Genomic DNA, 26,609 nt, shown 5'->3' with positions numbered 1-26,609 from the left:
GGGAATCTCTGAAGGAGGGAATTTTAAAATCAGAATTTTTGGGTATAATGAAAAATTCTAAACAATGATATTAATTATTATCTAGCTTACCTAAAATAAATCTAGCAACTGATTTATTGAAAATGTTTGATTCTTTAACTTTTGAGTCTTGGGATTTAGTTCATCTACTGGGATTTAGTTCATGTACTGGATTAGCACATTATCCTTCCTTGGGTTCTGTATCCTTCCTCAGTTTCTCCTGTCTTATGGTCCTCTGGGCAGTAGTGGAATTGAGGTCCCAAATCAGCACTTTGGAGCCATCAGGACATACACGAGTGTTCAAAATGCCCCGTGAGCTCTCTTTAAAAATACCTTACTGAAATTTAGATTTAGCTAAAAATAGAATATTCTGTTAGAGAACATAAAATAGTCTTAAAGTCTGAAAATTAGCAGCAGTAAAGAGAACGGTACCTATCACATCAAGTTTAACCAGCTGGGGTTTATTCTACTTGAAGAAAAGGTCCAGTGCATAACCAGGTACCTAGAGAGCTGTTTAATGGAATGTGGTGGCATTTTTACAGGAATATAAAACAGAAAAATGCATTTAAAAATGTCAGGGATAGAAGTGACTTCCCAATGGTGAGGAATTTTCAAACTGAACATATCACTGAAGAAGATTAGATTTTCCTTCCAGAAAAAAAGAGAACAATTCTCTTTTCATCTTGCATGTTTGTTTTGCCTGTGGAACTTGATCTTCACATAGAAATGATAACGTATTCTCCCTTCAGTTTCTTTGATCTTGAAACTTTCATTCAGTAAAATTAGCTTAATGGTGTTGGTAAAAAATAAATGCTAAATGAATACATGCTCATGCACTCTTGCAGCATAGCTTAGAAGACGCTATGTATTGTTACCCGTTTATGTCACTTTCAGCCTTTAACTAATCAAGGCCAAGATCTTTTTATTCATCCTTTTTTCCTGAGAAAGCTACAGACGTGTTCTTGCTTTCATACACAGTATGTATCAGCTCATCGCTTGTGTTTATTGGAATATAGAAAAATCTTACCATGTTATTTCCTATTTCAAAAGAAGTTTCTTTTTTTAATTTCTTTTAAATAATTTTTTTTAATGTTTATTCATTTTTGAGAGACAGAGACAGAGTGCAAGTGGGGGAGGGGCAGAGAGAGAGGGAGACACAGAATCCAAAGCAGGCTCCAGGCTCTGAGCTGTCCGCACAGAGCCCGATGCAGGGCTCAAACTCACGGACCGCAAGATCATGACCTGAGCTGAAGTCGGACGCTTTACCGACTGAGCCACCAAGGCGCCCCTCAAAAGAAGTTTCAAAAGAGACTCCTTTTGTACTAACTGATCTTAACAGATTTTCATACAGTTTTAGCCTAAAATGAAATTGAAACCTTAGGTGAGCTGAAGAATGTCACTATTCACCTTGAACAGTTTTTTTTTTTTTTAATTTGAATGGAACCTTTGAGAATCTGATGCTTTTGTGAAAAAGAGACATAACAAAGTCCTTTTAAAACACAAATCATTTTTTTTCACAAAAGGAAAAAAATCTTGTGGAGGACAGAAGAGATTTGAAGAAGTTAGGTGAGGGTTGAGACATAAACTAAGAAGTGCATTCAAGACAAAAAGCTTTTAGGAAAAGGGTAAAGATAAAGGGAGGAGATGAATTGGTGAGATCAGTCATGATCAGGCTCTCAAATATTTCCCCAGTAAATGAATATTTGAATGAATAAATGAGTGCAGACATCAGTGAGTCACAGGGCAGGGGATAATCAGGGGACCAGCAGCCGAACTACTGGGAGAGGGGGAGGGGAAGAGGGAAAAGCAAGGGAGGAGAAAGGAGAAGGGGTATCAGGGCTCTCCACCCACAAATGGAGCAGAACCCTTAGAGCTTGGATCAGAGAGAGGACAGAGCAAACAGGAGCGAACACAGGAGATCCATAACCCACTGGGGTTTTATTCTAGTTGAATTTTCTGGAGCAGTCTGATTTCTGTCTCAAAATGAGGACATTTTAATTACCTCAGCTCTGCTGGTGGAGCAGGGAAATCAGACGCATCCACATCATCATAAACTTCATCTCCCATGTCTAACAAAAGACAAAATACCAAATGTTGAAACACTTTGGGTTTGAAGTTTTAAAATTATTATTATTATTATTTTTAAATTAAGTAGGTGCTACGTCCAACATGACCCCGAGATCAAGTGTCACATGCTCTACTGACTGATCCAGCCAGGGACCCCAGTTTGAATTCTGATATGAACATTCAGTCATGTTTTTAATTTAAAGATTTTTCTTTCAAAGACAACAAAAGAAGTTTCCCTGCGGTCTCTGTACATTTCTCCTGGAGGCAGTGTCTATTCCTTCAAAGGGAGAGGTTTTTCTCTCCCTAGATGCTTCTGTTAAATTTCCCTCAAGAAAGCCAGTGACCATGGTTGTAAGTAGCATCACCAGGATAAGTCCCCCCAAAACAGTGACTGAGATTATTTGAAGATCCACACTTATGATGAATGGAAGATAAGTAGATTGCTGACAAACAAATCAATATTACAGCCCATTGGCAGTAGGCAATAGAGATTGAAATCAAGATTCCTAGGGGATTTAGGATGCTAAGATAATATATATTATTTTATTTATATGCGTGTCTTTGTCTATGCCTGTCTATCTGTCCATCTGTCTATCTATCTATCTATCCATCCATGTATCATTCTTTTTTATTCACTGATCTGCTTTCTCCTTATTAACTTTTAATTTATAGCAATATTAGGTGTGGTATCACCTTAAAATAGAAAGAATATTTCTGTTAATAAGACAGAGCTGGTACCAGCAGGTATTGAGAACCAGTATTGGTGGAAAAGTGGCAATGACCTTAACTAGTACAATGGCTTTTCCAATCCATAGATACTTTTCTTCCTTCTAGAGCTCTTGTTAATAAAGTCAGGAGGATTGCTTCCTCTTTGTACCTATTGAGTTGCTCCACAGCAAATTAAGCTGAAGAGATGAGTTGAAGAGAGTAAAATGTTTTAAGGAATGATTATCATAGAAAGTTTAAATGCTCTCTGCTAGTGGCAAGGATTTAAACTCCTTTAAGAATTCCTCCTCTATCTGTAATGTAGAGAGTATATACATATATGGTATATACATATGCTACACACACATGTGTCTGTGTGTGTATTCCTCGCCCCCCCCCCCAGGTAATTAATTTCACAGCTATGTGAAGAATCCATAATTAATATATAAAAATATGACATATCATTGGTTTCCAGAACGGGAAACATTACTGTTCCATGCACACGCACTTAAAACACACTTGAGAACAAAAGAAAATGAAAAAAAAAAAAACCATAGTTTTTACTTACCTGATCACATTTGTTTCATTTTATACCTATCCTTTGTGGAGCTAAGATTCTTGAATGCTTTTTTTTTTTTAATTTTTTTAACGTTTATTTTTATTTATTTTTGAGACAGAGAGAGACAGAGCATGAACAGGGGAGGAGCAGAGAGAGAGGGAGACACAGAATCTGAAACAGGCTCCAGGCTCTGAGCTGTCAGCACAGAGCCCGACGCGGGGCTCGAATTCACGGACCGTGAGATCATGACCTGAGCCGAAGTCGGACGCTTAACCGACCAAGTCACCCAGGCGCCCCACTTGAATGCTTTTTGAAAATTATACATTAAGATATAAGCTCATTATCAGCTATTGATAAACTTTTATTAGTGCCTTACATACTTTCATATTGACAACTGAACACGAGGTCAGATAACCAGTTTGGAAAAAGAGATTATCTGTGTGTTTAGTTTTCTCTTTCAATTTATTTATAAATTCAAATAAACTTTTTGAAAGCCCCTGAATATTCTTATGAGGCATTTTATTTTGTTCAAAGTGAATTTAAGAAAAATCTTTTAAAGTTCTGTCTCAGATCTTTAAATTAAAAAAATAAGCTGACAGAAACTGTACAAAGAAGAAACTGTTTTATATTTAGCAGTGGAAGAATTTCCAAATACAATATAAATGATACATTTAAAAAAAACAAAGAAATTTAGATTTAGAAGGGCCTTGGTGGCATATAATCTGGTATATTTTTAGAAATCATTGCTCAGAGGCCCAATATATCAAGCTCTACTGAATTGGGGTGGATAAGAGATGGGAAATATCGATGTCCATCCCTGCCCACTTGTTTATTTCTCCTTCATGACCCCTATGACTGGGTGAACTGTTTAAAGACCATCAAGATGAAAAATTCTCCTCTTCCCACTCTTTCACTGTTGAAGAACTGTGGAGCAGTTACTTGACAGCTTTACACAAGTTATTTTTTCCAGAGTCAGAACTTTAATCCAGACACCATGACTATATCCAGTGCCTTCCCACCACCCTATCTGCAAAAAAAGAGATATAAAATATATACTTAATTTTTGTTACTTACCCAATTGTTTAGGAGGAGCAGGAAAACTGGAAGGAAAGTGAGAACACAATTATAATCAGACCAATCTAAACACAGAAATTGAGTCCTTTACTTAGGGATAGGCCTGAACAAGTAATAGCCCAGAGGCTTATAAAGGCCAATTAATCCATTGACTATCATTCCTTTCTCATCCTCCATTTTTCCACGGAGTTTCAGTTTCTGTCCATCAATTTGGAATTTCATGAGACTTTTTTTTTTTTAAACTCCAATGGTGGCCAAAAAGTCAACAGTCAAGACATTCAGTGGTTTATTTTGCCCATGGCCATTGGACCAGTATTTTCAGATTTGTCCTACGAGGTTTGGGCATATTATCACATCAGAGTAAAATAAATGGACTCAGTGTTTTGGAGTCATTGTGGCATAGCTCAGGCCAAAAGCTTTTATTTGACTAAAGGAGTAGAAATAGAGAGCTGAAATCAACAAAGGTCATAGGACTCTTTGCATGACCACGTTTTCCCAATATATGTACCCAAACAGGAGAATGGTGAATAAGAGAGGAATATCCACTGAAACTAGAGAGGGGGAGTTTATTAATAGAAGTGATCTGAAATTAGGACCGGGTAGCATTTAGTTGCAACAGAAAAAGACCTTCGCTTCTATTACTTTTTGAACTTTAAACACACACATAAACACACATTATTGGAAGAATGGTGCACAGTTACACTGAAGTGTGAGAGGTCATTAGTTCAGATTATTTAAAATAAAAATTAGGAATGTGCAGGTGGAGCAGGGAAAATAATCTCTGCTTTTATTTCTAAGTAATGTCTGCATTTGAATAATTCTGCATCAAGAGAGGATTTATTAAAAAAAAGAGGATTTGTTATGTTTACTTATAATTTTGAGTGTCCTGTTCACTAACTGTTGTTTTAGTTTTCACAAAAGAGTTTATAATGAGGAATTCTATGTGGAATTAACATTTTAGAAAGACTGTAATGAAATATGGAGACTCTAAATTTAACTACAAACACTTTAAATACTGTATTTAGAGAAAAGAAATTCCAAATTGCATCATTATTTCCAGAAAACTAATTTTTAAAAGAGAATGTATATTTTGAAGAGTAGTCACTATATTATATAACGTGGCATTGGAATTGTGAGCTTTTAGATATGATGCTGCAGTTAAAAAAAAGTCCTACTCAATGGAGTGTATGTGTATGAGTGTGTGTGTGTGTGTGTGTGTGTGTATGTGTGTGTGTTTTCATTTGTGTGTATTATCTGTGCATGTTTGTAGGGAAAGCAAAATATATCTTTGAACCATATGACAATTTTTGAAGACTTTGTGCTCTTCTGTAAATGTCTGAGTGTAAGGGTGACACAGTAAATAAGGCTCAGATGACTAATGGAAAATAACATTGAAATGACTTAAGCCTGTCAGAATTTGGTTATTGGTTATAAAATATTAGTAGCATTTGATTAAATTAATATTAGTGTAGTTATTGTGCACTGGATTTGGTTGGTTGACTCTTACGATGAACCTTCATTATTGTCTGACTCAGAGACTTTAGGTTTCTCTCGTATACTTTTCTTTTTGTCATCTTTTCCCTTTAACATCTTCAAAATCCCCCAGGACCACGAATTACTCTTCTCTTCAACCTGTAGTGTGGAGCTTAGGAGCATGCAGGCATTGATCAGAATGGAATAATCAGCGGAACACGAAGACATTGGGTGGACATTCAGATTTTTATAACTATACTGCATTGATCATTCAGGCAGTAAGTTACTCATTGTAATCAACAAGATGATGCTTTCAGGTTTATAGGCCTCAGTCTTTGAATACTGCTGCTGCTAGGTTAAGTAGTAGGTAAGTTACTTTTTTTCTATTTAGTGAAATTTCTTTTGGTTTTAAAATAGAAAGCTAAGTCAAAATTAAGTTTTAGACATCAATTTTGCTTTATGTTATATTTAAAATTAAGTAATTAACAGATCTTAAAATTTCAAATATGCCATTATAAAAGTTTAAGCAAGTACAGAATTAAGTCTTATGCTGATTTTGCCACAGATAGCAGATGGTCTCAGTGTATTTGGATTGCCTGTAACTCTGATCATTATATGGAGGATAGCCATGTATCAGATAAGCTCTCCTGAGATTACTGATTGATAAATGATTGGGAAAAGTTTGAAAAAGAATCTACAGCATTGGTAATTCTTTATTCCTTTTTCATTTCTCTTTTTTTGTTGGGGTTCTTTCAAACAATATACCACTTCATCTGAAATGTTGTGCAATTATACTTTCTGACTTAGGACTGCTATTAATTAAACATTCAAATAATTTTTGGTGTTATAATAAGGAACACTATATTTTGCTTTTTATTCTAACTAGAAATCAACATTAAATTTCAGTGTATCCAAAAATTTACAAGGAAGCAATTCACTGATTATTCTTACCCATCATCAGTATCTTCCTCTTCGATCCCATCGTAAATATCATCATCTGGGGGAGGTGGGAACATCCCTTCATGTGGATTGGCCAAGGGGAGAGAATCTTCTGTTAATTTTATAATTTTGTCAGGTAATAGTCACTCAAATTTGATAGTAAATCCGCCTTATTTAACTGCAGAAAAAGTTACTTAATAACCATGTAACTAAAAAATAACTTTATGTTCCTATTCTCACATAGATAGTAGGTAAATGAATTTTTTTGTTGAATATTTTTAAAGGAATTCTTAGAGATGAAATTTAGTAAATGTAGAAAGAGTGCCGAGCTTTGGAGATAAAAGGGATGGGGAAGAATAAATATGAGAAAAAAAATAAAATTGAATAGAGTGTAGAGTTAAATACTATGGAAAAGAGGACGGAGGAGGCAGTAAGAAAATTTTAATTAATAGTGAGGAGACATTCAGGAAAATATACTGATCAAGATATAAGTGAGGGAAAACAAATAGAATGACAGGTGAATTTGTGAATATTGGTAGTAGCTCTGGTTCATTTAATCAAAGTGATATTTTAAGGGTTAAACCCTTTGTTGTAAACCCTTAGGAACCTTGCTGTTTGACAAATATTTATTTAACAAGTGTTTATTGAATACCTCCTCAATGCAGAAATATGCACAAAGAACTTGAAATCTGACTTTTAGGATGAGTATTTTAGCACTGTAAATTAGTGCTAAAGGTATTAGTAAAATATCTTTATTTTGGTGATGAGCAAATGAGGAGTCTTTATACGTTATCATCCAAATAAGGATACTTCTGAAAGTGAAGGGGGACACTATTAATAACTGTGCTCAGACAACTGGCATAAATTAAGATTGCCGTGGGCACACTGGAAATGGAGTCACCCCATGACCCATAACAAACTTGGAAGAGAGAAGTGACTTCGTTAGGGTCACTCAGTGACCAGGACTGGAATCCAGGTCATTGGCTTCCAGTCCAGTGGTCTCTCTACCACTTAAAGATCTTCTTCATTATTTGCAGACAAAAGCATCTTGTAGTGATGACTCAAAGAAACTGCTGATAAAAGTTTGTGGCTTACCTCCACTTCCACTCTGACTGTGGCTAGGAAAAAAAAAATAAATTAAATTAGCATATGAATTATGTAGCTATTGGGAAGAGAAGTACATGTATTGAACAGTTATACAAGAGAGAAATAACATTGCAGTTAAAAGTTACCAGAATGTTTTATGTGAAGAGGAAGAGACATTGTTCCTTATCACAATAGATGAGTAGTAACAAGGCAAAAACAAAACAAAACAAACCTAATAAGGATCAGATGAGTAGTACTACATAAAGTTTTCAAAACAATGTTAATGTTTGCTTCTAACATTTCCCACGAGGTAGTTTTTAGCTTATACATTATTACACCATTCCATACATGGATAGATTTATGAAAAACAACCAACCAACCAACAGTATTATTCCAGGAATCATACAAACCCATTAGTTTTTTTAATGCTTTTTATATTTTACTTATTTTGAAAAAGAGAGAAACAGCATGGAGGAGGGACAGAGAGAGAGGGAGAGAGAATCCCAAGCAGGCTTCATGCTATCAGTGCAGAGCCGGATGTGGGGTTCAAACTCCCCTCACAAACTGTGAGATCATAACCTGAGCCGAAATCAAGAATCAGATACTTAACCGACTGAGCCACTCAGGCACCAGGAACCATTATTGCATTCAATTCAATTTTCTTTTAATATGTTATCGCCAGAGCATTTAACTCTTAGCCCAGTAGCATTATATTCTTTTTTAAAGGGAGAATTAAAAAAAAAATGGAAATCTTACTCATGAAATATTATTCTTATTATTACATATAATGTGGCCCCTGATTTTCTAAATTCAGATTGCCTGTACTTTTTGTTTATTTCTAGAACATTCTATATTTTCCCCATTAAAATTTTTTTGATGTTTATTTATTTTTGAGTGAGGGAGAGAAACAGAATGAGAGGCGGGGAGGAGCAGAGAGAGAGGGAGACACAGAATCCCAAGCAGGCTCCAAGCTCTGAGCTGTCAGCACAGAGCCCAAGGTGGGGCTCAAACTCACAAACTGTGAGATCATGACCTGAGCTGGAGTTGGACAATAAACCGATGGAATAACCCAGGCATGTCTATATTTTGCCTATTTTATAATCATCTATTTTCTTGCCTCAGTCTCCCACTAAAATGTGAGCTGTGCTACAGCAAAGGAAGAGTAGATTGTGAGAACTGGAAAAATCTCAGAAGCCTGGTTTAATCCCCTTGTTTTGCAGAAAGGAAATGAGAAATGGAATGACCTGACCAAACTCACTTCTAATGAACTGAAGAGTTGAGATAGGAACCTTGGTGCCCTGCCTTCCTGTATAGTGTTGTTTTGTCTATACCTCACTGCACTCCCTGTAAGCACCATTTTCGACCTTTGGATAATCTGCCTCCAACAGGTATCAGTCTGATATTACAACCATACATTATTAATTATACACTCATATCTGATTCTTCAATCTTAAGGTCAGAGTAAAGGAAATTGGCCTGACATAGATCTATGGGTTAATTTAGAAATAAAACCTACCCTTACTAATGGAACTCTGTAGCAAAGCATGCTATAAATGTCCTAATATATAAATAAGGAGTTGATTTTTAATGAAGTTTAAGTATATTCTCCACTTGCTTACATACTGTTTTCGCATTCATTTTGTCTGACATTTCCCTTTGAGCATGAAGCAAGCAGTCAGGATTATGCGAAAACTTGCAGTTTTGGTTGGCTGCCACTCCTGGCAAATAGAATTCATCCTGGACAATGAATACCAATCTCATACCAATCCCCAAAGAACAGGGTTTTAATAATCAGGAGCAAAGCTGCCGCACATCATTTTCTTTTTAGAGCAATTCTTCAATTTCCTAGACTTGTCTGTTTGGAATTCAAAGCACTCACCAGCTGAAGAGGAGGTAAGGAGAGGAGAGGGTGAGAAAAAAGGGAAGAAAACAAGGGAAGGAGAAATGTAAGGAAAAGGTTGGGGAGCAGGCAGAGAAGCAAGTTTGTCACGTGATGGGGAAGTATATATGTGTGTGTGTGTGTGTGTGTGTGTGTGTGTGTGTGTGTGTGTGTTTAATTTCCTTTTCTTCAAGGCCTCGTTAGTTATTACAGAAATTGCTTTAGTTGAGAAAAAAAGGAGAAAGACAGCGGTCAGGACCTGTGTTTCTAAGCCTCTTGTCTGCTCACAGAGTCTGAAGTTCGAAGTCAGTTCCCCCTTCTCTGGAGGAATAGGGGAGAGCAGGGTGCGGGGACAAAGGGGGCTTCTGGAGAAGGGGAAAGGGGATGGTGCTTTACTCCAACTCTAGCCGGGGCAGCTCCCGGCTGTCCTCAGCATCTTTCCTTGTTCTACTGAGGACAAAGCCTGTTCTGTTGTGAGATCTCACAGGCAACAGCTGTAGCTTCAAAAAAAGAAAAAAAAACACTTGTGTTTTCATTTTCTCTTCTTTCGCTTTCTTATTAAATATGCATACGGGGGGGCGCCTGGGTGGCTCAGTCAGTTAAACATCCGACTTCAGCTCAGGTCGTGATCTCACGGTCCGGTCCATGAGTTCGAGCCCCGCATCAGGCTCTGTGCTGAGAGCTCAGAGCTTGGAGCCTGTTTCAGATTCTGTGTCTCCCTCTCTCTGCCCCTTCCCCGCTCATGCCCTGTCTCTCTCTGTCTCTCAAAAATGAATAAACGTTAAAAAATTAAAAAAATATGCATACCGGCTGCAAGATGCTAGTATATACTCTGGGCCTAGATTTGTTTAAGATATTGAACATTAAAACCATGCACCTCCTCCAGCTCCATTTCATTAAATGGAAGATTCTTTTTCTGCTGCATGCTTACTAATCAGAGCATGTTTGAGAGTTGCTGTCTGTATGGACTCGATACAATGCAAAAAGTAATAGTATTAATTAGGGGAAATAGTTGCCACTTATGGTTAAATAATATTTCATTTTAAGAACATCACCCCTTTTCACGGATTTATTATTTTTTCTTGAGTTTGTATATCATAAATATGTATTTATTAATATTACTGGGGTTCTTTACTCTCAAAATAAGAGAATTTTTTTAAATAAATAAAGCTAAAGTATATACATTGATAACAGACACGGAATGACATACGCATGTACAGGAAATTTTGTACGTCTCATAATACGGCCTTTTAAAACTTTGACCTCAAAACTGGCATTTACCCCTACACTAGGTCAGAGTGTTTCTGATTACTAGAGCCAATTTATGATCTGTAAACTCCAGGGCACACGTGGCATGTTTTGATATGTGTTGCATAATTTATGGAGTATTTATTAAATGTACCACAAATTGTGCAACATATATCAAAACACGATGAGAAGACATTGCAGGTCTATTTAGAAAGACAAAACTGCCAGAAAGCAACATGACAAATTTAACTGATGACATGACGTGAACAACTACAGGAAGGAAATGGAATTCTTCCTACATTTTATATTACTATTTTGATCATTTCACATTTTAAAAATGTTTGATAATTGAAACATTTTTTTTGAACTTTGAGTTATGAAGAATGCAGACCCATTTTTACCCAAGTGAAGAGCTAGCCCAGATTGTGTGTTTTGAGATCACAGTGGATGTTTCCCAATTCTACAAAATGGGCACAGAAAACAAGGATTCTTAAGTGGGCTGGAGATTTTCATCTTCCTTTACCTTCAGCTTGAAGGGGTTATGGATTTACCAAGAAAAGGGAGATATTGGAGGGAGGAAGGAATGAAAGAAGGACAATGGAAAAGCAAGAAGAAGAAGAAGGGACAGGGAAGACCAGAGCTGGGAAAAGGAGCCAGAGAAGGAGGGATGGAGAAAGGCAGTTGAGGAACTGAGAAGGGAAAAGACGGGAAGAAAAAGTGCATGGGAGATAGCCAATCTCCCCTCCTGCCTCCTCCAGTAAGGATGTCTTGTTGTGTTCCTCTGCCCCAGGAAGACGTTCCCATAATTCCTACAGGGAAGGCCATTCCAATATACTGGAATGAATGGTCCAGGAAAAATAAATTGGACACTTTGCTGATTCACAGGGATCACAGAGAATTGAGCTTTTGCTTTTAATGTTTAAAATTTCTTTTTTAAATGTTTATGTATTTATATTTTTTTGAAAGAGAGAGAGAGAGCATAAGCAGGGGACGGGCAGAGAGAGGGGGAGACACAGAATCCGAAGCAGGCTCCAGGCTCCGAGCTGTCAGCACAGAGCCCGTCGTGGGGCTCAAAGTCAGGAACCATGAGATTATGACCTGAGTCAAAGTTGGCCGCTCAACCCACTAAGCCACCCGGGCACCCCTTACTTTTTTACATTTAAAGAGCAAAGTAGGGGGGTGCCCGGGTGGCTTAGTCGGTTAAGCGTCTGACTTCGGCTCAGGTCACGATCTTACGGTTCGTGGGTTTGTGCCCCGCACTGGGGCTCTGTGCTGACAGCTCGGACCTGGAGCCTGCTTCTGATTCTGTGTCTCCCTCTCTCTCTCTGCCCCTCCCCTGCTCATGCAGTCTCTCTCTGTCTCTCAAAAATAAATAAATGCAAAAAACGTTTTTTTTAAAAATAAAGAGCAAAGTAGAGCTGTATTAAAATTCATTCTTTTTTCTGTTATGTTTTCAAATAAGAACAACAAATACATTTAGACTCAGAGATTTCAGAGCAAAAATTTTTATATTTTTAGAGCTGAATTTTATATCTCATGCTTCATGTTTTTATGAAATCATATTTACTTTAGGCATAGCCCTAAGATCAAATCAGAATGATTATTATTAAACAGCATTTTGGAATGCTAACACATTTGGCAAGACCTGGCAAATGGACTATTCTTTTTTAAGTAGTATTTGATACATACAACCAAAGAGTAAAGTAAAAGACTACAGAGTTTAAAAATTTTTTTAATATTTATTTATTTCTGAGACAGAGACAGAGCATGAGCAGGGGAGGGACAGAGAGAGAGGGAGACACAGGATTGCAAGCAGGCTCCAGACTCTGAGCTGTCAGCACAGAGCCCAACGCGGGGCTTGAACTCACAAACCATGAGATCATGACCTGAGCCGAAGTCGGTCGCTCAACCGAGCCACCCAGGCGCCCCAAGACTACAGAGTTTTAAATGACCTTTCACCCCTATTGGAATACCTGTAGCTGTAAAAGGGTATTCAGGGATAGCAAGCAGTAAGAGACGCGGAAGGTAAAATTTTAGAATCTTAAAATACATCATCTGACGAGCCAGCAGTCTGATGTGTTTTACAATTTGTATTTGTCCATACCTGCTAATATCATCCTGCTCTGCGACGTCATCATATACCTCCTGGTCATCTCCAATCGGTCTTGATGAAAGAGCACCGAGAGAACTTTTCTTCAGCCTCAGGGAGTCGTAGTCGATCTCCACGGCAGTTGTTTTAATATAGCCGTCTATGGAGAGGAAGAAGGATTTATTGTCGGGCAACTGTAGTTTCAATATCTCAGAGCTGTAGACAGAATATCAATTGCACATCTGCACATCTTTCCCTTCATTTCTTTGCTTGCACTCCTGATTTATAGACTTCCGACACAGACACGTTTGACTGGACTTCGTCAAAGTCTTATGCTGTTGTGGTTTGGGATAAGCCTAGAGTCTATTTTAAAGATTCCACAGTGACTCACAGGACTCATTTTTTCACCTTTTAACATCAGTGAGGAACCCAATGCCCTTTGATTCTCCCTGGAATAAAACAAATATTTACACTGTTCCCCAGTAAAAAGACAATGCAGATGAAATGAAGATACGTCAATGTCGTTTTCAATCTTCCTATTTTTGTCCACCCTGTAAAATACTCCTAACTTAACAGAATGTCTTAAAAAAAGAAAACAACAACAACAACATTTGGAGATGTCATAGGAAAATTTGTACTCACATGACCCCCTGGCGGTTCTGCCCAGCCATTTTCCTTCAGGGTTGTCTGTGATGCGGATTATTTCAATTTGCTCTCCTTGCTTGAAGCTCAGTTCATTCTTTCCTCCTTTGACATCACAGCAAGCTTTTGCTTGATGGATGACTTGAATAGGGCCTGTTAGCTGCAAAGAAGGGGGGACATCACAATAGGCTTCCTTACTCTTCGGAAAATCTTTTAGAAATGGAGTTTTGAAAGCAACTTGCCGACCAGCCTATTTACATTTATGGTTTGAATTAGACACTGAAGGTGAATATCATCTAACAGATGTTCTTATAAGACGTGGTAGGGGAAAATCACAGTGGTGAGGCAGAACCAGCAAAGAACAGGTAAGCATGTGCTTGGGGTCCAGGAGAGAGTAGCAGTCATCTGTCGACCTTAGAAATCTGTGAAAGGCTTGCAGAGGAAGCCACTAATAATGGAATACGATTTATGTAAGACAATACACACTGGATGCCATGGTTTTTATGGGATATGATGGTGGTCTGCTTGGTAGATGGACGTTTTTTCATGTTTGCATTGTGTAGTTATTCTGATGGTTATTTTCAGGCTTCAAACAGCAAAGGGAAGGGAAGATGGTGAGTGGTTGTGGGCTACACTTATGGGAAAAGCATTTTCTTTTTTTTTTCTTTTTCTCTCTTTCTCTCTTTCTTTCTTTCTTTCTTTCTTTCTTTCTTTCTTTCTTTCTTTCCTTCTTTCACCTTGTGGTGTTGTCTGTCTATAAACTTAGAGTAGACATTACCTGCTATAAACAAGATAACATTCTAGAAATAGCTTTGTAAATAAAAAATAGCAAACAAGTGTTATGTGAAGTTTTAACTTTTTATTTATTTTACTTTTTAAAATGTTTATCTATTTATTTTTGAGAGGGAGGGAGGGAGATAGTATAGTGGTTTCTTGACAGTAGAATGCAGTACTCCTCCCTTGTCTGTGGTTACATTTTCTGGGGTTTCAGCCACCCATGGTGCACCATGGTCTAGCAACAGATGATTGCCCTTGTGGCCTATTGTCAGAAGATCAGTAGTGGCCTAATGCTATGTCATAACGCCTAAGTCATTCACCTCACTTCATCTCATCCAGTGGGAATTTTATTGTCTCACATCATCATAAGAAGGGTGAGTGGAGGACAGTAAGATATTTTGAGAGAAGCAGATGGACCACATTCAATAACTTTCACTACAGGAGAGTGTTACAATTGTTCTATTTTATTGTTAGTTATTGTTCCTTTCTTCCTGTGCCTAACTTATAAATTGAGCTTTATCATAGGTATATGTGAGTAGGAAAAAACATAGTATATATAGAGTTCAGTACTATCCATGTTTTCAGGCATCCACTGGGGGCTTGGAAATGTATCCCCTTGGATAAGACGAACTACTGTAATCTAGTTTAGAACATGAATCCTAAACTCCTAATCCTAAATGTGTGTCTTTCCAACATAATTTCTTAGATCTTTTGATATGCAAATATGCATTGTGATTTTTGAAGTTCTGCCTCATTTTATTGAACTCATGATGCTATGAATTGTGAGACATATCATCAATTTCGTATCACTGAGAAACAGCTTAATTTAAATTATGTTACACCAATGATGTTAAGATGCATTATTTCAGAATTTTAAAATGTGAAATATTTTATACCTTAGAATTAATGAAATATGGTGCTGTGTAACAGTTCTCACATTTAATTTCTTTAATTTTAGCATGTATTAACATTTTTGTGGAAGGAATATAGCTTGTGAAGTCCTAGTCTTTACAAACTTTGAATTCATATTTTAGTGGTATGATTTCCATACTGTATTTTTTCTTACTAAGAAATTTTATTTGAGTGAATGAGTGAAACAATGCAAAATTGATTTCTCCAAAGGAAACGCAAGAAAAAACTTCACATAACTCTTTCAAAATTACAAAGTACCTTCCTAAAAATGTGTTATGAAAAAATTTTTAAGTTTATTTATTTATTTTGAGGGGGGGGGGAGCAGCAGAGAGAGAAGGACAGAGAGAATCCCAAGCAGGCTCTGCACTGTCAGCACAGAGTCCAACGTGGGGCTGTAACTCACAAACTGTGAGATCATGACCTGACCTGAAAGCAAGAGTCAGACACTTAACTGACTGAGCCACGCAGGTACCCCTGTTATGAAGACTTTTTTTAAGAAATTAATTTTTCATATTTGCCACTTGGAAAATATGAACATTGGTACCCATATGTCTGTATGAGTTAAATGTCTTAACATTCATATTTATTCATACCTAATTTTACTTATATATAGTAGGCTTTTTCAAAATTTAATGAGAACTTTGGTAGATATAGTGCCTTATGTACATTATTTTATTTAATTCCACAACAAATTTTCAGGAGAGATACCATTTATTCTAAGAATAAGAATCTGAGATTCAAAGACATAAGAATCTGAGATTCAAACAAGTTTAATCATATGCCCACAATCACATAATTCACATGTACAACTGGAATTTGAATCCACATCTGTCCACTTGACTCTAAGCTGCTTTATGTTTTTCTTGCACCATGCTGTTGAACCTTTTTTTTTTTTTTTAATTTTTTTTTAATGTTTATTTACTTTTGAGACAGAGAGAGACAGAGCATGAACAGGGGAGGGTCAGAGAGAGAGGGAGACACAGAATCTGAAACAGCCTCCAGGCTCTGAGCGGTCAGCACAGAGCCTGATGCGGGGCTCGAACTCATGGACCGCGAGATCATGACCTGAGTCGAAGTCGGACGCTCAACCAACTGAGCCACCAAGGCGCCCCGAACATTTCTTTTAATACAACAAATATACTGGGGAGTTATATAGAAATCAAAATTTTTACAGCTGAAACCATATATTAAATGTTCCAGGGGAATTAAATGTTTAAAAGAACCTTGACATGAGTCTTTTTTATAGTGAAGAATAGTTCTGTAATACAGAGTCACCTTAAATATAGCTGACACACCAGACCCGTGCCAGATGGGCCATGTCATCAAAGACGGTGTAGCCAAAAGAGGATAGCCTACAAGCTTAGTGATGGTGGTAGAAATTTGAAATCAGGGGTCCGAAAAGAGAGAGGTCAGAAATCTAGGTGGGAAAAGAGGGATGGGAAATAGCGGGTATCAGAAGTCAACAAGTACATAAGCTAGAAATAAAGGCAAAAATGTAAGTCAGGTCTAGATACCAGCAGTGGGAGTAGTTCATAGAAACTTTATTCTGAGACAGGCCTGGTTCATCCAGAGACATTTACGTCCCTTATACCATTGTGATACCTGCCTCAAGGATACTTACGTGTGTGGTCCAAGCTCATAGTATAAGTAGGTTAATAACAAATATGAAATCTTGAGAGCCAAGAAGTGTTTGAGCAATGAGTATTCACTCACTCAATCAACAGAAAATTTCCTGGGTGCCCACTAATCATAAGCCACCATATTTTATCATATTACATTTTTAGTGCAGGGATAAGGAGGCATATTGGGTAAGATAATTACTGTTATGAAGGTAGTTACTTTTTAAGGAAACAATAACTAAGTAATTCTCCCACCAGGTAAGTTTTCAAGAATGGTGTGGTGCCCCTTTTGTGTGAAAATCATAGAGATCACTCTTTTTCTACCCATCAGCAAGCAAGCTCTTACTTTAAATTTCTTCTTTATTTCTTGTTCTTTCTTTTCTCGCTCTTTCTGTTCCTTTTTCTCCAGTTCTAATCTCTTCTTTTCCTCCTTTTCCCTTTTTTTCTCTCTTTCTTTGGTTGCTTCTCTGTGGATAAAAATTGTTAAGTTGTTTTGGCACTTGCGAGCATTGATGTGTTATGGCTCACATATCCAGGAGACAGTATCTCAAGTATAGACGAAGGTGAAAAGCCAGGAGTTGTCAAAATTACTGAGCGTGTGAGATTGTTCTTAAAACCAGTAGGAGGCAGACAAGTGGGGATACCTGCCAAAGGTTCTGTTTCCACTTACACCCTGTGCCAGCAAGCGGAAGACACTGCGTATATATAAAGACCCTGTTCTTTCTGCATATGGGCATGAATAGAATTGATCTCCGCCCCCACCCCTTCACATGCATGCTCTCCCAGGTACAGGGCATGCACATGTACATACATGCAAACCTTAGCTCAGAAACTTTAGTCAGAATTCATTGCTTAAGAACTAGGTAGAGCAAATTAAGATATTTGAATCAACAAGAGAGAAAATAACATATTTCTTTCTCCTTTCACTCACTTTCCAAGACATTTCTTAGTCCTGGGCTATGGGGAAGCCTGTTTTGGAGCTATTCTTTTAAAAATCTTTCTGCTGTAGCAGGTTGACACTTTGCCATCTGATGCTGTGGTAAATTATTTCTCAGAGCACCCTGGTGAGGTGGAGCACTGCCTCGATGGGGGAGTTGTAACACACAAATGAATTCATTTGCCCAAGGACACACTGAGCACAAGAAATACAGATTCCTAGCTCCGTGATTCCCTGCCTGTGGTCTATCCAGTAGCTGCGAGTCTCTTGCCTCTCACAGAACAACATTTTTAAGAGTCTTCCATGAAATTCTTAGGCAAATAAAGAATCTTTAGTCCTTTGTATTGAAATAAAGGTTATCATTATATGCCAGTCATTTGAACAATAAAGCTTTTTCCCCTTAGTGTTGAATATCCATCTATTCTCCCTCATACAAATCATAATATTCATTTTAGGCAGAAAAATCACGGTAAAAAATGTAACCCATACATGTCTTCATAGGTTTCTCCTTCACTCTCTTGTTCCTGCCAAGAAAAACATTAATAATGATTAATTTTAATTCCTAAAAAAGGGAACATACACATATTACATTGATCAAATACCTAGTAAAACAATCATAAATGTAAGTGTATGTAAATTTGTCTTGCTTAAAATGTTTTTTTCCCTTAAAGAGATACACTGGAAAAGTAAGCACAAAAAGATCTTATTTTATATTCTGCTATATAATTCAGATGTCCAGCCAGACTTAAGTTTATGTTCAGTGCTACAAAATTACTGTGAGTCAATGTAATGTTTGGTGTTTAATGTCCCAAGAAGTTCAGATGAAGTAATATTATAAATTGAAAAATATCATTATTATCCATAACAATTTTTAGTTGCTGGTTTATATCAACAGAACATAAATCACAGGAATGGTTAAATATTTTAGTTAAGCAATATAATATAAGAAGGGGGAAAAAAACTGACCTCATCTAGGTTTCCAGTACCTAAAAGTTTTAAAAAAAGAATAAAATTCAATATACTTTAATTAAAAAGCAGTTTACTACAAAATTATTAGACATAATCTATCCAAAACTGTTCATAATCTAACAGAACTTATGCTCTATAAAACACATAGAAGTACAAAATAGAATATGTGGATTAGATCTTTACTATGGCCTCTTTGATACTTGTAATTTCATTGTAAAACCATTTCATTGGCTTTCATAAAATAACACAAAAGCCAAAAAATAATGAAGACATTTTAACCTCTTCGTGAAAGGCATGCACATTTGGTTTTGTGGGCTAATGTGGAACAAAGGTATTACCAGAAAATCACAACTGGTTTGTTCTTTTTGACTTATTTGTTCCCAAGGATTTGTTTCCATGTATCAAGCAAATAAAGTTAATTAAGTTTTTTTTTTAAATGATATCCTTTTCTTGTTGTTGTTGTTGTTGTTCTTCTTCTTCTTCTTCTTCTTAATGTTTACTTATTTTTGAGAGAGAGAGAAAGAGACAGAGCACAAGCAGGGGAGGGGCAGAGAGAGAGGGAGACACAGAATCTGAAGCAGACTTCAGGCTCCAGGCTCTGAGCTGTCAGCACAGAGCCTGATGCAGGGCTCAAACCCACCATGAGATCATGACCTGAGCCGAAGTAGGATGGACGCTTAACCCACTGAGCCATTGAGGTGCCCCAAAGTTAATTTTTTTAAAAAAGATCCTTTACTATCCAAGTGTTTAGTAGTATCACCTAATTATTAGATATTAAGACATAATCTAGAGCAACAATAATAAAAACAGTGTGGGGTTGGTACAGAAACACATAGACCAATGAAATACAGCAGAAAACTCAGAGACAGATGCATAAATTTATGTATACTCTTTCATACACATGTACTGCCCACACAAATACACACACATACATGCATAGACATATATACACACCTGTAGAGTTAATGGAGTATAAAGATGGCATTAAAAATTATTGAGACAATGATGGATTTCGAAATATGGTAATGGGAAAAATGGTTCCCTAGGTGAGGCAATAAATCTGGATTTCTACTAATTCCTCAAAGGTACTCTGCAAATATAAGGAGAAAAGACTCAAATATAAGGGATAAAGTTCATAGAAGAAAGAGGAAGATAATAGTTTTATTTTTTAGGGATAGGACTCCTTAAGTAAAACTTTAAAACAAATTACAATGCAGAGTTTAATTAATTTGATTATATCAAAATTTATTTATGTTCGGTGATGGGAAGCTTGGGTTAATTGACCATGGATAGGATGAGAGAAGATAGTTGCAATTTCTGCAACCGACATGAGATTAATATCTGAAATACAGAGGAGCTCCTGAAAGTCAGCCGGGAAAGGATACCAACTCTAAGAAAAAAGTGGTCAAAGGATATGAAGTGGCAAGTTACAGAAGAGGAAAACACAAAGGCTAATACACAACTGAAGTACCCAGCCTCAACGGCAAGCAGAGATATGAAAATGAAGTGAGATATTATTTTATACATATAAGACTCAAAACAATTGGAAAGCTAAATAATACCAGGCACTGGTGAAAGGTAGGCATCTTGGAATCTTCATGCCCTGCTGATGTGAGTACACACAGATGCAGCTTTTCTGGAGAGCACTCTACTCCTAATTCCATACTACTAGAATATTCCACGAATATTCCATAGCTTACAAACAGCCATTCCACTACTGGATATATATACTTTAAAGAAAGTCTCTTGGAGGTCCACATGGAAATATGGACCAGAATGTACACTGGATTATTATTTGTAAGTACCAGTGAACTGGAAGTAAAATGCAAATGCATAGGATACATACCATGGAGTACTATACAGTAGTTAACAAATTAAATATACATATAGCAACATGGGTGGGACCCGTAAAACATATTATGCTGAGTGTAAAAAAAAGAGCAGAGTGAGTTCTAACATACTGTTTATGTAAATTCAAATATATACACCCATACAACAGTATGCAAAGAATATGTACAAACAGACACACACACACATTAAATGTATTAAAATATTTGTCTCTGGTAAGGGAAGCAGAGGAAAGGGAAGGGATCATGGAGATAAAAGGGAATACACACATAAGTAAAACAAGAGAGTGGTTTTGCAGGGACCAGTGATGACAATGGCCCAATAATGATCCTATCCAAATGATTAACTCACACTTCTGTATCTGAGGTAACAAATAAATAAATAAAATATCTTTGTGCCTCTTACCATCAGAGTGCATGACACTATCTTGATTTTCTTCATGTACAGCGCTTCTGAAAACAAGAAAGAAGAAAAAGTAAAAATGGAGCAAATAGATGCTTGCCGTACAATGAAAAAGGAAAAAGACTAAAAGGATCATATTTTAAATTATTCTTTTGTCTTTAACTTCTGCTCTGATTTAAAACTTCAGAAGTTATTAGAATGGGCTTTAGCCTCATATTTATGCTGCTACTGAGGCAAAAAAAAAAAAAGAGAGAGAATAGGGGAGCTTGAGGACAGTTCTGTCCATTCACAGTGGACACATAAAATCAATCCATTGCCTCAGGGTAGTAATATGTCTTCTGTTAAAATGGAAGTATATAAATAATTCAATTCTGGGATTCTGAAGGCATTTGATTCGTTTTATGGTATAGATGCCAAAGAGAATCAGTTCTAATCCTTGACTCCTTCTTTCCAGAGGTTCTCCTTCTGGCTTTACTTCCATCATTTGTGTCTTGGACTCTAAGTGCCACTGCACTCCAATTGCTCTTCACAGTTATCAGTACCTGGGCCCCACAAATCCCTAATGATTGATGGAACCATCTATATTTTCTATTTTTTATGCTCAGGTTGATTAGCATAGCTGGAGAAAATTGCCATTTCACTGATTCTGGATATTACAAATAATTGACATTTGATCTCAACTTTATCCTCAACACTCTTCTGTAATTTCATATACCTTTTCCTAATGAACCTTATTTTCCATCATCCTTCTCAAAGGCTATTCAAAACCATCACTACTTTCCTCAAATCTCCTGTCCCTGTCATCTCCCCTATAACCAGATGATCTTGTTTCTTATTTCACAGATAATAGAGCAAGAAAATATATTCTCTTTAGAAAATATATTCTTAAGAAAGTATATTCCTTTAACCCAACTTTTGCTTACCTTCTATCTACCAAAGTTCCTTCCACCTGTGTTCTGAATTCTATCTAAATTATCAGTGTTTTGCCCCATTTCTTTCTTCTGTGTGTCATTGTATCTTTTATATTATTATTACTATTCCTCTACTTTCACTTCCCATTCCTAAATATCTCATACTTTGCTTTCTCTCTCAGCCCCAGTTACTCTCATTCATAAAGTCCAAAATCTTCTCTTTACCTTTCTCAATTCTCCACATTACCACAGATACAGATAGTCCTCTCTTTCCCAGCCAACATGGAGAAGGCTGTATGGGCTCACAGACTTGACTTCTTTTTCTCTTGCTCATTTCTTCATGACTACCCTCTGGCTTCTTTTGCCAATCCTTCGCTGAAACCACTCTTAAAGAACTTACTTACCAAATCCACTGGCTACCTCTCCATGATAATCTTACATGATTACTTTGTGGCCCTTAACAGTATTGGCCATTTTGCTTTCCTGGAGTCTCTTTTGTTTCCATAAAAGATCTCTCCCGGCTCACTTGTGTTTCTAACCACGATCCCACAATTTCCTTTGTGGGTTTACTTGCCTCTGACTTCCCCCTTTAAGTGATGATATTCCTTTGTGTTCTGGTCTTGGTTTCCTTTCTTTTTCCACTCTACCCCTGTCCCTGAATGGCCTCATATATGCCCACAGCTGCACTTGTTCTCTTAGTGTTGGTGACTTCCGTATTGACATCTCCAGGGCAGGCCTCTCTTCTGAGTTTCAGACTCACATACACACATCTTGGATATTCCACAGCCAGTGCTACATTAACATCGCAGAAACAGAGGCTTTCCTCTTCTGTCCCAGCACAAACCTGTTTTTCCTACTAGCTTTCTTATCTTAGTGAATGGCACCACAGTTCCACATATCCACCTAAGCCTTAAAGGCATCCTCTTGCTCACTCTTCTTCGGTCCCTCACCAAGTTAATCATGTTCTGTCAGTTCCACGTATTTAATGTCTCCTCTAATTCACGGCCCCACTCTCCATCTCTCTCCTCTTTCCTGGTAGACAGGAGAAGAGAGTTCTATTATCTCTAGTGTGGACTCTTGCAGTAGCCATCTGCCTTGGCTTCCAGTGATGAGCATTGCTCTCCATCTTCTCCATCCTTACAGTCCCTTCTCCACACCACTGCCAACATTTTCTAATGCAAATGTGATTATATCACTCTCATGTTCACTACTCAAGCCACTTAAAGAACCCAAAAGATGCTGGTTACAAAGCCAACCCCATTGAAGAATCTGGGCTGGAAATGCCTCGTTATCCCTTAGATCATCAAACAAGCTCGGTGGGCACACTTGAGGCTCAGGAAGAATTGCCATAGATACGTGTCTCAGTCTCTACCTGGGATGGTAAACATATGTGGTCATCAATTGTTGATCCAATAAACTTACTTTTTAAACAAATTGAAATTTAAAAATTTAACTTATATATGCTTAGCTTTTAATTTAGGTTAAGTGTAAAGGCCCAATTAATCAATTCATTAACTTGATGATGACAAGACACTTGTTTCCCTTAGTGATTTTTTTGGTCCTTGAAAAATTCAGAATAAAATACAGAAATGATGAAGTAAGTCAAACCCATGGTACAAAAATTTGTGAAACAAGTTTTACAGTCATGGGAACAATGAACCTACTATGTTCAATATTATTTATTTATTTATTTATTTATTTATTTATTTATTTACAAATGTTTATTTATTTTTGAGAGAGAGAGAGGAGAGAACACAAGCAGGGGAGGGGCAGAGAGAGAAAGACACAGAATCCTAAGCAGGCTCCAGGCTCCGAGCTGTCACTGCAGAGCCCAACATGGGGCTCAAACTCACAAACCGTGAGATCATGACCTGAGCTGACATCAGATTGCCAACCGACTGAGCCACCCAGGTGCCCCAGTGTTCAATATTTTAAATGTTTGTAATATTTAAGAGATTTGTTACACTAGCAAATATTTAATTAGATGTGTCAAACTAAAATTTGTTATTTAGACTTTTTAGTGTAGTTGAAAAGTATGGATTCCTTGTGTCAGTATTGAGTGTCAATGGCTTCTCATAACAAAAAAGGAGTCAACCAGACTTTACAGCCTCCTGATAAAAGAATATACCATCACCTAGGAAGTAATCTGACCAAAGAAACTAGAACTAAATTTGGTCAGGCTACCTTTACCTCCAACTACCAATTTATAGGAAACAGAGGAACATACAAGCTAAACTATAGGAAAGCATTCAGCAAGATCTAGACTATGGATAATTATAGTCCCCTCAAAGAGCTTGATTTCTTCAACAAATAAATTGCAATAAATAGATAAATATAGTTATAGAGGGTAGACTTGTAGCTTCAAAGAGAATTACCAACGTATAAGCCAATGAAAATGTGCAGACTTTATATGGATTCTTCTTCAAACAAATTTAAAAAACCATACACACACTCAATTTAAGAGACAACTGGAAATTTGAACATGGACTTGATTTTTATATTATTATATAAAGTCTAATTTTTAGGGATACCTACTAAAATATTTATGAATATTTTGGCATTAGCTTAAAAATAATATGAAAGAGGGAAGTGGGTAGGGGTATTGATGAAACAAGACTAGTGATAAATTTATAATTGTTGAAGTTGGTGTAGGGGACATGGAGGTTCAGTTTACTCTTCTCTCTGCCTTTTACATATTCACCTTTTATAAATTTTTTCAAACTAAATATGCTTCTTAAAAAATATAAGAAAAATCCCATAGAAAATACAAGTGAACATTTAAGAGAACTGAATGTGCTTTAACAGATTTGTAAGAGTCACTTAAGTTCTTGAGAGGATTTGCAGTTATTAAATTTGTTCAGTCAGGTTTTTCAAATGCTTAAAAAAATTCAATATATAGATTTATCCATGCAACGTAAAACATGTAAGGGGGTAATTAAAACTAAATTTTTTAATGTAAGTATCCATTTGAAAGAATTTAACCTGAGTTGTCTAATCATTAATCAATGATCCCCCTGAAAGTAATTGTTCTTATTAAATAAAAATTACTAGATGTATAAATAAGATAGCAAGTTATATTATGTGAACTTAAGTACCTAAAATAAATTAGACTTTTGCCTTATTAAATTTAATCAACTGAGTATTAATTAAAAGCACAAGACATAAATACCTTAGACGTCAAAATACATTGACATTCTACAGAATAAAATTTACAGCCCCTTACATGGTATACAAAGTTCTTATGCCCAGCCCTATTCTCTTACAGTTTTGTTTTTCCTGTTTCTTCTTCTTTTTTTTTAAAATAGTTTTTAATGTTTATTTTTGAAACAGAAACAGAGACAGAGGGTGAGTGGGGGAGGGGCAGAGAGAGAGGGAGACACAGAATCCGAAGCAGGCTCCAGGCTCTGAACTGTCAGCACAGAACCCGACGTGGGGCTTGAATTCATGAATCATGAGATCATGACTTGAGCTAAGTCAGACGCTTAACCAACTGAGCCACCCCAGCGGCTATTCCTTCTTCTCTCATCTTCTTTTCATGTATTAATACCGACTCACTCTCTGAACACTCTCTGGTTTCTTGTTGCTCTGTGCTTAGCTCGCTTTCTTTTCCTTTTCTAGGATAATCTTTCTTCTCATCATCTGCTTATGGCCCTCCTTAATCTTTAAGGCTCTCTTTAAACATTCCCTCCTCTGTGAAGTTATCTCTGATGCCTTAAGCCCACGTTGTTGCTGCTTCTATGTGTCATACATTGCTTCATTATACTGATTATTTTGTGTTACTATAATTATAGAGCAATTGCTTGTGAGTGTCTCTTCCTACTATGAGACTATAATCCCCTTGATGAAAGAGATTGCCACTTTGCTAGTTTATTATTAGTTTATTATTATTATATTATTATTATTATGACTATCATTTTTAGAAAGCTATTAGAATAATTCCAGTCATGAATAAGACTTTGATTTTTTCTGATGAATTAATTTTGTCCCCATTAACTTTTGTTATGAAAGTGAATTGTTTATTATCATTAAAAACTTTTTTTTAATGTTTATTTATTTTTGAGAGTGAGAGAGAGACAGAGTGTGAGTGGGGGAGGGATATAGAGAGAGGGAGACACAGGATTGGAAGTAGGCTCCAGGCTCTGAGCTGTCAGCACAGAGCCCGATGTGGGGCTCGAACTCACGAACCGCGAGATCATGACCTGAGCCAAAGTCGGACATATAACCGACTGAGCCACCCAGGCGCCCCTGTTTATTATCATTTTTGAAAAAAAAAATTAAGTCAAAAGGACTACTGGACTTGCAGCTTACTTCCTAAAACACTTGGGTGGATGAGTAACAAATATGTGCAGAATGGAGAGTATCTGCATAGCACTTTCATACATATGTGGCTGCATGTTTATACAAACCATTAATCACTTACAGATAATGTTTGCATGCACACATTGGTTCATAGAC

General features: G+C 36.8%; 1 protein-coding gene across 2 annotated transcripts in view; it reads right to left on the bottom strand.

The window, feature by feature from the left end:
* Positions 1-26,609, bottom strand: part of FYB1 (FYN binding protein 1) — a 154,003-nt gene that overhangs the window by 16,107 nt on the left and 111,287 nt on the right. The window contains exons 4-14 of one of the 2 annotated variants that reach the window (XM_043599529.1): positions 21,247-21,293; positions 18,991-19,010; positions 18,514-18,548; positions 17,434-17,554; positions 13,780-13,939; positions 13,153-13,297; positions 7,931-7,953; positions 6,848-6,914; positions 5,931-6,068; positions 4,424-4,449; positions 2,021-2,087 (exon numbers count right to left, since the gene is read on the bottom strand). In XM_043599529.1, coding sequence (XP_043455464.1) covers positions 2,021-2,087; positions 4,424-4,449; positions 5,931-6,068; positions 6,848-6,914; positions 7,931-7,953; positions 13,153-13,297; positions 13,780-13,939; positions 17,434-17,554; positions 18,514-18,548; positions 18,991-19,010; positions 21,247-21,293 — 849 coding nt within the window. The remainder of the gene's footprint in view (positions 1-2,020; positions 2,088-4,423; positions 4,450-5,930; positions 6,069-6,847; positions 6,915-7,930; positions 7,954-13,152; positions 13,298-13,779; positions 13,940-17,433; positions 17,555-18,513; positions 18,549-18,990; positions 19,011-21,246; positions 21,294-26,609) is intronic. The other variant, XM_043599537.1, reaches the window with a different exon arrangement.

The sequence above is a fragment of the Prionailurus bengalensis genome, chromosome A1 (genome assembly GCF_016509475.1).
Source record: "Prionailurus bengalensis isolate Pbe53 chromosome A1, Fcat_Pben_1.1_paternal_pri, whole genome shotgun sequence".
NCBI classification, from domain to species: domain Eukaryota; kingdom Metazoa; phylum Chordata; class Mammalia; order Carnivora; family Felidae; genus Prionailurus; species Prionailurus bengalensis.
This window is presented reverse-complemented; position numbering and strand designations above follow the sequence as displayed.